The sequence below is a fragment of the Cibotium barometz genome, chromosome 46, assembly GCF_041138505.1.
Source record: "Cibotium barometz isolate CiBa-2024 chromosome 46, ASM4113850v1, whole genome shotgun sequence".
Classification (NCBI taxonomy): Eukaryota; Viridiplantae; Streptophyta; class Polypodiopsida; order Cyatheales; family Cibotiaceae; genus Cibotium; species Cibotium barometz.
Genome location: NC_141091.1, coordinates 2,853,547 through 2,865,718, shown reverse-complemented (window position 1 = coordinate 2,865,718; position 12,172 = coordinate 2,853,547). Strand labels below are relative to the sequence as shown.

General features: G+C 46.8%; 1 protein-coding gene across 8 annotated transcripts in view; it reads left to right on the top strand.

Annotated features, from left to right (window-relative positions):
* LOC147611807 (Glycosyl hydrolase family 47 protein) overlaps positions 1 to 10,923 on the top strand; it is an 89,073-nt gene extending 78,150 nt beyond the window's left edge. For 2 of the 8 annotated variants that reach the window (XM_086783649.1, XM_086783651.1), the window contains 6 exons: positions 1,909 to 2,022; positions 2,221 to 2,300; positions 2,425 to 2,560; positions 2,775 to 2,845; positions 9,719 to 9,965; positions 10,040 to 10,923. In XM_086783649.1, the coding sequence (XP_086639775.1) occupies positions 1,909 to 2,022; positions 2,221 to 2,300; positions 2,425 to 2,560; positions 2,775 to 2,845; positions 9,719 to 9,965; positions 10,040 to 10,327 (936 nt within the window). In that variant the 3' untranslated portion in view covers positions 10,328 to 10,923. Of the gene's footprint in view, positions 1 to 1,908; positions 2,023 to 2,156; positions 2,301 to 2,411; positions 2,561 to 2,774; positions 2,846 to 9,718; positions 9,966 to 10,039 lie in introns of those variants that run through there. The other 6 variants (XR_015263594.1, XR_015263595.1, XR_015263596.1 and 3 more) reach the window with 6 other exon arrangements.
* Positions 10,924 to 12,172: the final 1,249 nt, after the last annotated feature.

The following is a 12,172-nucleotide window of genomic DNA, read 5'->3' as shown; positions in this document are numbered from 1 at the left end:
GAGAGAGACACACGCAAGATTCCAGAGATGCGTGGATATATAGTGCATTCTATAATAAAAAAAGTATTTTTTGAGTGCCGTTCCCTCCCCCGTCCCCGTTCCCTACTTATGGCCGTCCCCCATCCCGTCCCTGTCCCCGCCCCTCGTCCCCCGTCCCCCGTCCCTTGTGACTATGCTGTGGACCATTTCGTATTACATGACGGATTGGTTCAGTCGCATATGAATTGGATTTGCCTTCATGTCAGTAGACGTAAGGAAGTACTGGGTGGAACAGACCAGTTAGTTACTCCTCAAGAAATCATAGATGTCGAGGACATGACATTTATTCCACATGAACTTGAAAAGATTGTTGGATTTAGTGAAAGAAGATTGTGTAATACGCTTATCACGGAATACAAGATTAAGTGGAAGGATCGTGTTGAGGAGGACGCTACATGGGAGACATTGACTACTCTTCAGAGAGAGTACCCTGGCTTTTTAGTGAGCTCAAGAGTGAGCTCTTAGAGGAAGGGGAGTATGTCATGTGCACAGTGTGTATCTACCATGTGCTACACGCACACAAGACTAGCTTCGAGGTTTAGGGAAGCTTGGAGCAGGCTGAATGGCGAGCTGAGTTAGGGATAGACTAACGGGCGGGCACCCACGTATGGACGGGTGGGCACCCAAGTGTGGATGCTCGATGACCGGCCAAGAGCCTATAAAAGGGTGGCCAAGGTTAGTCATTAGTCATATAGAGTCTCGCGTGTCTTTGTGAGAGCTCTATGGTCAGGAGCCTGGATCTAGTGCAGAAGTGCACCTGCTTCATGCAACCGAGGCCGGCAGCAGTCGCAAGGCCCGCGATGGTAGCTTTGTGGTGGTATGGGACGTCACGAGGTAGAGATTGGTCGGTACGTCCATCTAGTTAGCTCAACTCGTGGCTCGGTGGGGACACCTGGCTTTTTAGTGAGCTCAAGAGTGAGCTCTTAGAGGAAGGGGAGTATGTCATGTGCACAGTGTGTATCTACCGTGTGCTACACCCACACAAGACTAGCTTCGAGGTTTGGGGAAGCTTGGAGCAGGCTGAATGGCGAGCTGAGTTAGGGATAGACTAACGGGCGGGCACCCACGTATGGACGGGTGGGCACCCAAGTGTGGATGCCCGATGACCGGCCAAGAGCCTATAAAAGGGTGGCCAAGGTTAGTCATTAGTCATATAGAGTCTCGCGTGTCTTTGTGAGAGCTCTATGGTCAGGAGCTTGGATCTAGTGCAGACGTGCACCTGCTTCATGCAACCGAGGCCGGCAGCAGTCTCGAGGCCCGCGAGGGTAGCTTTGTGGTGGTATGGGACGTCACGAGGTAGAGATTGGTCGGTACGTCCATCTAGTTAGCTCAACTCGTGGCTCAGTGGGGACAGCCAAGTCTTGTGGGCTTGCCCACGGCTGTCGAGGTTGGGAGGTGAGTCAGGCCTGCACCCCCATCTTGTTTGTTTGGTTTGTTTGTAGATTTCGAGTCATGTACCAAGAGCGTTCCACGAGGAGATCCTATGCTCAAGCACATTGTGTAGATAGAATGGCCCTAAGGCCATTTCTAAAGTACATTTTGCTTGCAACAAAGGCCCTTGACACCATGAGTCCTTCAATACATGACTCACCAACTTTTTGGTTTTTGAAAATTGTGGGTGTATGTTCTCATGTCATGCATGAGAACCTGCTCGGTGATATAGGTGGACAATTGCATGTTTTGGGACTGCCACAACTCATGCATATGCTTCTGTTTGATTTGTATTGTCCACCATGGTGCTTATAGCTTTACTATAGGCAAACCTCCGTAGAAGGCCATTGGTGTCACATTATTCTTTTGCTGCTTACCTCAAATATCTGAACCTAAAAGGAATTTATCTGATTGAACAAAAAGAAATCTATGTAACAGGTTCTTGCTGGAGATTTGGAACCTGCCATACGCACTCACAAAGCTTTTTTCAATGTGTGGAAAAGGTATGGGTTCACTCCTGAAGGTTTCAATTTGGCAACCTCGAGCGTGCAGGTAAATCCAATGGTTTTCACCTTATCCTTCCGTGTTACTGTGTGTTTTGTTGGAAAGTGTCACTTTTTCTTCTGGTGCTGTGAAATAAGAATCAAAGCTCTTTCATGAATTAAACATAAGCTGTATTGCTGCAGGCCTTTTTGGAGAGGTTTGTATTGAGCTTTTCTCTTGTGTAAGGCTTTGCTTGCCTGATTGCAGCCAGGTCAACGAAGCTATCCTCTACGACCTGAGTTGATTGAGAGCACTTATTGGCTGTACAAAGCAACTAGGGACTCCATGTGTGATCTCTATACTTGAAAGTGTTTAGGAAAACGATCTACATTGAAAATGTGCATACAGTGGACTGATTTGTTGGCAGGCATGTGGGATTGATGAGTTGATGGGTTCAGGCTGCTTTTGCAGGTACCTAGATGTAGGTCGTGATATTGTGGCTAGTATACAATATGGTGCGCGCTGTCCATGCGGGTATTGCCACATTGCTGATGTTGAGTCACATGTAAAAGATGATCACATGGAGAGCTTCTTTCTTGCAGAAACTGTATGTTCTAGTAATGCAAAAGCCAATCATGTTTTAATTACTAACTAGACAAGACAAAAGCAGCAGGAATTAGAGTGTTCTTGTTTTTGAGGTGGGATATAGATTATTTAGTTTTATTGTACCCTTTAGGGTTTATGTTTAGGCTGGGGGGTTTTGAACATCTGAATTTTGGTTGAAGATACTGAAACATGGCCTTCTCTATATTTTAACTCAGGTCAAATACCTTTGGCTTCTTTTCGACCTTGCAGTTGATGGAGATAACTTGGTGGAGAAAGGACCTTATCCGTAAGAAGTTTTAAGTGGAGTGTACTTGAAGCATTCCTATTTCAGATGACAGTTTGTGTCTATTATGTGTGTGTGTGTGTGTGTGTGTGTGCACAGAGAGAGAGAGAGAGAGTTATATTAACGTCTTCAAAAGACCCAAAGGGTCTATGAGACCAAAATGATGTGTACATAGTGTCCATGGAATCTCGTCATGGATGAAATAAGAGAAAACAACAGTAAACTAAAACTGAAAACTGAAAGCTAAATCTCAGACTCTGAGATTATACAAGATGAAAAATCTAGATCCTACTTGCCAGGTATAGGGTACAATAATAAGTGATGGCATATGGAAGAGCTGAATAAAAACAGTCAATCAACCTTGTGTAAACGTCAAGGGCCCATCGAGGATGTCCATCATGGGTGATACCAGAAGACTAGAGATGTCGATAGTCTGCTGTGAGGATGAGGCTGCTCGATAGTGGGCCAGGATCGCCTGAATCCGGGGCTGAGGAGCTGGGGGTGGTCGGGGTCCGACTCTCTAGAGTGTGCGTGCCCGATCCAATGTGACTCTCATAGGCGTGCTGTGACTCTCGTATCCACTGTGATGGGCTCTGTTGCCTCTCTCTCCACCCCTCTAGGCTGGAAAAAACTGGTGATCAGCTAATATTAGAGAGGGAGAGAGAGAGAGAATGAAAAAAAGTAATATTAACATCTACGAAAGACCCCAAGGGTCTATGAGACCAAAAGTGATACAATTGTACCATGGATATACCAAGCCATGGAAAACTAAAAATGAAAACATCTAACACTAGCGTATGTACATGTACTTAGGAGATGTGTAGAGTGAGATATGTGGTGATCAGCTAATGAGGATACCCACCTTGGCTAGAACTGATCTGATGGCGAAGGGAATGTCAAGCCTGTGTGATGGTAGCATGTCATATTGGTGGAGAATCTCCTGGATCTACCTCTGTCGGACGGAGGGTTGTGGTGCTATGGATCGAGGGCATCTGGCTGCAAGATGGATCGGGCTCACTCACTAAGAACTCCTCTAGGGCCCACCATTGCTGGCCACTCTCGGACAGAGGTTGCATCAGAGGAGGGGGGGGGGGGTGCGGGGGGTCTCTTAGAATACTTTGTGAGGTTTCCCTCTTCCCCTACCCTCTTGCTTGTGCTCTATTGAATCTTGCTTGCTTGATGGATGGTTTCTAGATAGGTTTGATTGTAGCTTCTTCTCTCTATCCACCTCTTGTGTGATTGATCTACCCCCCCCCCCCCCCCCCCCCCCCCCCCCAAAAAAAAAAAGAAAAGATCTTGCCATTAGTTACCAAAAATGCAGCTGAATCGGCTAAGTACTTAATCGATTCTCAATCATGGGAGACAAGAAAAAGAATAGGGGAGAGAGACGGGCTCTTCCTTGTTGGCTGGCAGCTCACAGAAGAAGGCTCTCTCATACCATGCGGGGGAGGGGGGAATAGGCAAACAGGTGGCTTGTAATGTTAAGTAACCTCACTCTCTCTGACCCCAAGGAAAGGATCGCTGCTCCAAATCCGCAAAAAAGCCTCTGTGTGCTTTCAAATACGTTGAGAGCCGCTCCGAAGCTGTCCATATGCTCCTGATGGGCTCAGCACGTGGCATGGTAGTGGCCTCTATGGTCTTGCTGCAGCGAGCACGCCAAATGTGCCACGCTGCAGTAGTGTTGATGTGGGCTCCTCCCGATTGGGGCTACTGATAAAGGGGCTGTCATGATATTGTGATGAGAGAAAGGGGGGCGAGCTCCTGTCCCACTCCTCATATGCTAGGGCTGGTGTTGTCTCAGAAGCAGAGGCTGTGGTGTGGGCTGGTGCATCGTCCATGGTGAAAATGTGGAGGATCCGCAACCAAACCTGCTGCAACGTTTTGTTCCGAAATAAATTGTTTTAGCATCGTTTCGTTTCAATAGTGAAACGTTTCGCGGTGACCGTGGATCCGAGGCAGAGACAGACTCACCCTCGACATCGACGACTCCATCCCTCTTGTGCGGCTCGTACTGGTCCAGGATCCACTTCTCCCTGAGTGGGTAGGGGTTTTTACCAGACATGGTATCCCGATGGCAGTCCATGCTACAAATGGAAGCACCCTCATGGCTTTTTCTATAAGGCCACAGGGTGGATTGAGCTGGAACCCCCCCCCCCCCCCCCCCCTTCCTCGATAGAGGACCTCCACAGCTGCACTTTGCAGAGGGTGAGAGTGATCGGGTTTCATGGCCACAGATGGCATGATGAGCCACCTTAGCCCAAAAAGGCCAGTGAGAGTCTTGGAGATTATGGTTATGGGAGGGCCCACTGATGCGTCTACAGTGGGATCCTAGAGAGTGGCAGTGGCACAATCCCTTTGCCCCCAAGGATTCCCCTCTCGACATCCCTTCTTTGAGAGCACTATTTGTCTGGGCCACATGATTCAGATGCTAGAGGTTAACAGTATGCCAACAAGCAGCAGCACACGAGCAGACACGGCATCCCTGCGTGCTTCCTCTGTGGTTGTTGGAAGCCACTATGGGACAGCTTGCGGCCACGGAAGATTCCTCTTTTCTTGTGGTAGATAGCACACAGGAGCTTGGCAATGGGCACTCAGCTGGCAGTTGGAGGTCGGTCTCGGCTCTCTATTCTAGATGTGGACACCCTCTGGAGACACAACGGCATTGCACTAGCTAGGCTCCTCTCCTAAGCCTGCGGCAATCCATCTTAAGGTGTGAGCTTCTCTCCAAGAGACCGGGCCAGCGGTGAGGATGGTAGCCAAGCATGTTGCCACTAGGAAGCGTAATCAAGGGGTTCCAAATTGATGAAGTCTGCCCTCGCCTGGGATTGGGGGAGACCAGTGAAGCGCATAATGAATGTTATCCTAGGATCAGAAGAGGCTGGTCGCGAATCGGTCCCCTCGAACACCATGCTAAGGCCATGGGTCCTCGTCGCTGTGAAGATCCATCAACTAGAGACCGCTAAGAAGTGGAGTGCAGGTGTAGATACGGGCCATGAGAAAGTCCTTTGAGGGCTGACCAACTTGCCCCGAAGGGCTGTGTTGTGCATAGAAGGATCAATAATACCAAGGCTGCCTTTGTAGTGAGACTGAATGATGACTCTCCATGCCATCTTGGCTCGTGCAACTAAGCGGATCCAACTGAGAGCGCCCTCTATGTTAAAGAGGATCATGGGGGTTAACTGTGCTCGTACTTATGTCAATGACATGCTGCTGACTGGAAACAGTGAGGATGTTCAAAGTTGAATTAAAGACCTCATATGAGATGGCAGATCTGGTTCTCTTGCACTACTATTTGGGCATATAGTTTGACCAAGAGGCTTACACCTACCATGGACATGGCGGATCACGGGTAGTCTTACCAAGGGTAGGCACTAGTGGTATGGGACACCAGGTATGACTGGCATGGACTTGTGGGAGTGGAACCTTAGCCCTGGTTCGGGGGAGGTTTGGCACGCAAACTTACAGTTGGATGGTGAGCTTACCTGGTTTCTCTAATCTTGTTTATTCATGTGTATTAGGTGATCCTTGGGAGGAGTCCCTTGCAGTTTGTATCAGAGCTAACCTAAGTATGGAGGCGGTAAAGCAAGGTTTGCATGTTGTTTGTGTTTTTGAAGGTTGCTGAAGCCAGGTATCTCACGGTCACCATATTTGCATTTTGAATCTGCAAGAAGTAGGTGCTTACTATAGGGTTTTGCTGGCAGGATAGGATTGATGTGGATTTTGGGAGAAGGGGAGATTTGTATGCATGCATGCGGGTGAAATTGTCGTGGGAAATCCTTTTTTTTCGGAGGAAACCGCAGGTTGTCTCTGCATTGTCAGCACTGCAGATTGTCTGTGTTTTTCATGGTGTATGTGGTTGTTTAGCATGGGGCAAGCACCTATGAATAGGCTGCTGCCAGACATGCAGAGAAAAGCGATCATGTGCGGGTTCCATGAGGACATCAAGTGGCTGTCTACTAAGGCTGGTTTGTGCTGTGAACTGGGCGCCTACTGCAGGTATTACAGCTAGGCAGATGATGCACAGGACAGCAGCCGGACAGAAGTTGCAGCCAGTGGGTGTTGCGCAGAGGACTGCACACAGCCCTGGAGTTGAGGAGGATTCTCAGCCAGCTCTTCATCTCTCGTGCGTGGGTCACCTTGTCTTGCATGCTTTTGAGCAGTTTCTTGCGTGAAACGCATGTTCTTTCCCCGGCTTTTCTGAATTTCAGAATCGGTCACATAGGTATCTTGCAGTAGCAGACCTTTCTTTCTTTCTATCTCCCTTTACCATGGCGGCACGACTCCACTTTGTTGATGAGGTTTCCAAACATGAGGAAGATCATCCTCAAGGGTGGGGGGAACACCTGGAGGTGTAGCAGGAGATGGTAGAGGGGTTGAGAAAGCTTACTTCGAGGAGAAGATGGCACACTCCGGGCAGAGTTCCGGGAAGAGATCCAACTTTTGCGGAATTAGGTGGTTGTACGTCAGCTGGGCAGTAATTGGTTGATTCTTGGCTCAATAGCAGGAATGTACACTTAGAGCTCTACCCATTTCCGGAAGCCGGGAAGATTCAGATGGTTGGGGGTCTCCTGAAGGGGAAAGCCCTGACATGGAGAGAACTCATGAATAAACCAAGTCTAGAGTTTGAGACAATGTTTCGAGAATAGTTCCTCCAGGCAGAGGATGAGTTTGATAATATGGCCAAGTTTATGGATTTGGACATGAAGAACCTGTCTTTTTTTTGGGGGGGGGAATGAGATCAACAATCTCCCACAGTCCCTTGGCTATCAAAAGACTCTTCATCATGAAGCTTCACAATAATGAATAGTTGGGAGTGTCAAGACTGTCTTCGGTTGTCATGAATCCACTAAACCTAGAAAGGTCTGAAATTGGTGCTCTTTGTGGCATCCTCAGAATAAGAGATTTCCCATAGCAGATTTATGTGCAAGAAACAAGAGAATACCAAAACCAAGATGTACACCTAAATAAGCTTAAACAATGCTCCGGAAAGATAATTGCATTGATGATGCAGAAGTGCCTAGATTTGCATTGAATTCAGGAGTGCCAATGGATGCCTCATCCAAAAAGATATCTCTGAGAGAAAGGCCCCAAAAAAAAAAACCAATACATATAAGTCTTGCCAGTGATGAACAAGATCCCGGGCAGCTGGCGACGATGGCGAAGCGCAACTGCTGAGGGGCGTGGAGGATGGAGTGCCAGGAAAAAGTCAAGCCACCAATCTTGGAGGTGCGGTGGCAAATACGGGTTGAGCACCGTCGGATCTGGTGGAACTTCTAGTGGTGATGTTTGCCCCTACGCTAGCTCGCCGGAGAGATGGGTGGCACAGCTGGCAGGTTGGGCGGCAGTGGCTCGCTGGCCACTAGGTCAGCTCTGGGGCAGTTACGATGGGCTCTGGGGCAAAGGCGGGGCTGGCTCTGGACAGGCGGTGAAAGAAATCGGCAGAGGCTCAGACGGTGGTAATGTTGAGTGTGCATAGTAGTGGCAAAGGCTCTGATACCAGATGTAGGGTATTAGGGGTTAATCACAAGGTTTAAACAAGAGTGATTGAGAGAGGGCACGAGATAAGCTTGAAAGATTAGGCATACATAACATTATAATGATGTCCTTTTATAGGAAAGACCCCCCTTTACAAGTTGTATACATAGGTTGCCACCACATATGCCACATATCAAACCTATGATGCCAAGTGTCCATAAGAGGTGTTACCCACATATATCATTGGTTACATAAGATCCTCTTAAGAGGTTGTTCCCATACACAAAAGAACTTTCACACTAGTGGTTGTTCACATGCACTATAGGTGCGAGTTTACACAACCATCTAGCACCTGTTTATTCCCACATTCATCACTATTAATATTTAACACGCCCACGCCTATCTTGCAAAGAATTTTTTTTATTGGGGGGTGCTACTTGTACCCCGCCCTCTTCGTTGCCTATGCCCTCAACCTAAGTCCCCCGCCATGGCCCCTGCTGAGTGCGCGCTCCTACCATGGCTCGTGGTCAGTGCATGCCCCCGCCACGGCTCTTGCTGATGCCCACATCTCCACCACTGCTCATGCGTGCCCCTGCCATAGTTTCCCTCACTGCACGGAGCTCTGCCGTCCCACTTCTGCCTCTGCCCTGGCGATTCGTCGCCTGAGGATCGAGAAGATTGCGCCTTGCTGCTGATCGTATCAAGAAGACTATGCCTTGATGCCATTTGTAGAGAGAAGAGAGCCTCGCTCGTGAGAGAGAGAGAGAGAGAGAGAGAGAGAGAGATTATGCGTCTACTAAAGACCCAGGTCCCAATGGGCCTATGAGACCAAAGTGATACAATAATGTCCATGGAAGATCTCATCATGGAATAGAAAATAAAATAGAACAAAACAAAACTATCCCACTGGAACAATACAAAAATTTCCATGGAAATCTCATCATGGAATACAAGGAACATGAAACATGAAACATAAGAGGAGCATCAGCCCCCAATAGATGGTATACCACTCTCCTTGATGCTCTCAAATCTCCTTGACTCAATCCAAAGGTGGTGGGAAGACATCACTGACCAATGACACCCTGAGAGAGAAAAGAAAGAAAGATATTATTAACATCTATGAAAGATCCAGAAGGGACTATGAGACCAAAAAGCTGTTACATGTATCCATTAGTAAACTGGATGTCAAGACAACATGAAAAAAGTAAAAGACTAGCTCCTGAAAGGATAGACAGAGTCGATGTAATCTCATAGACCCTGTGTGTACAATAAAGTAGGCAGCAGAAGAACCTCATGTGTCCAGGCACATAACGTGTCATCCTTGAGAGAGAGAGAGAGAGAGAGAGAGAGAGAGAGAGAGAGAGAGAGAGAGAGAACACCAACTAACATGTCACTCTACAGATATATATTCAGCACAGAAGGGCATCTGTTTCCTATGACCCCAGAGATATCATTATATGCGGAGCACTGTACATACCTTGGAAGTTTTTGCAGTGAATCATCACAAACCGGAGACACGTGGTTGTCATTGAACTCCACTGCCGCAGATAGGCAGGCTTATAATGAAAGCTGGTGTTCTTCTTGGGCTTCGGAAGGCTTTATAGAAGAAGGGTCAGATATACCTGGAAAGTCAAGTGCTCCATTGAAGGTATGATTTGTTTGCCATGTACAGTTATACATGGAAACCAAAAGGATGTGCATGACAAGCTACTCTTGTTTCAGGGTGTTTGTCCAGGAGTAGGCTACTGGCAGCAGCGAGGAATTCATTTGGAACAACCCAGGCTAGCTCACGATGTTTCAAAGAAAGTCCAGCATGTAAAAGAGCCAAAAAGTTTGCGGGACAGATTAGTGGAGCTATTGCAATCCTCTGTTGAGCTACGCACAGTAATAGTACAAGAGGAAATTAAAAAAAAAATGGAAGCTCAAGGTTCTGTGGAGCTGAATGTAGAGGATAATAGTAATAAGGATACAGCTCTAGGAAGCCTTGATGATGCTACAGAAGGATCCTGAACAAAATGAAAATGCTCACTTTCATGCTTGTGTGAGACACAATGGAGCTGCAATTCAGAATTATTGGCGTTTTCCAGGATTTTGTATTCTGTATTCTTTTCATGGCAGAGTCAGATGAGATGATACATGCAACACCAAAGACCCTTTCAGATAAGGCCAAGGGCATGGATTCTGATTTTTCCAGCTCTGTTTCAGAAAAATCATGACTGCATTCCAAGCAAGTTGTGCACAGGAATTTCGGTCAGATTTTGACAGGATACAATGGAATCAGATTTTTCATCAACATATCTGGTCCACGGGATTTCATGATATGATCAGCTTACGGCACCAAAGACCAGTGGTAACACTGTGACATTAGCCGATAGCTATCACACTGGAGAGTTGCTTTATATTTGAGCAGAGGACACGTACAGAGAAGTTGTTATGAGGATACAATCCAGCGACACTGGCTTGTGGCTGAAACATCTAATTGTAATAGACAGACTATTCATTTTTTCAATTCAAAACAGGCATGGATTTGCGGCTGTCCAAGGGTCAAACTGGAAGGCATGCTGCTGCCTCACCTTCATAATTGCAAACTTTCTTTCATATTACCTGGACTTTCTGGTCGATCCCATTGTTGTGTTTTTAGCTCTTCTGATTTTGAAAAAGCAGTAGCTTTAGTATAGAGGTTTTCATTGGATCGACCAGCAGAGTCTTTGGTTTTAAAATGTTGCTCGTAGGACATGGGGGATATCACCTCAGTGTTGGAAGGGGTTATCAAAGCAAAGATGCATTAATGTTTAGCTCAAAAGATCCTTCATGGGATGTTTTTTTGATGCAAGGGAAAAGGGTCATATGATTAATTAAAGGGGAACTTCAGTTCTGAATTCATGCATATGAATTGCCACATTTGCAATGCAACTCAGTAGTGTAAGTTCAGGCTGGGCTTACAAACAGGTGTAGGAAGCTGATTTGGCGCACTTTCAGCGAATCAGCTTTGTGTTGTCTATTGCTTGTGAATAGACCTACTGCCGCTTTTACTTCGAGGCTGTCCATTGAGCTGCCCCACTGTTAATGAACCCAGCCTACGGCCCAGCTCAGAAAGGAGTGGTACTCATGATAACCTGCTGAGATGGCACCATGGCATTTGGTAGAATAAAGAGCCCAGTTTGTACTGCCCTTTACAAAGGAACTGCCCGTCTGTGAGCTGGTGAGCACTTTTGCCAGCTCATGTATGCCTTTTGGAGCACAAGGCTGCTTGGCCTGCCAAAGCGGTCCAATACCTTCACTTAACCATGCAGCTACCTGTTGTGGCCTACAGTGCTTTTGTGTTCATAAGGCTTTTGACAGTACTCAACCCAATACCTTCACTTGCCATGGAGCTACCTGAAACCTTACCATCTGGCCTACAGCGCTTTCATGTTCGTAAAGGGAAAATTTCGAAAAAGCATTGAAGAAGGAAGAAATTTATTGGGGAACTATAGAGTGCTGGTATATCTTAGAAACAAAGTCAATGCAAGTGTCAATGAGGCTCAAAGGGACACAGTTCACTGAATAATTATGTTTTCAATTCTCGATGGCCCATATGGCATGCTGAGGGTTCGTAAGGCTGGTCAATCTCTCAAAACCGGCATTTCAGCACTTCCTATAAACAATCCATTAAGAAGAAAGCTCCCTCTGTATAGCATATTTAACTTGTGCCAAGAAGAACATTAAGTTACTGTGAGAGCATTGTCCTGCGATTTGGGTTTTGTTAACAAAATCATGTCTTCATAAGTACTATTTACCTGACCACACACTCATCTTGGATGTTATTAGCTTTGCTAGTAGCCAAGCAGAAGTGTCAAGGCATTACCTTGGCTG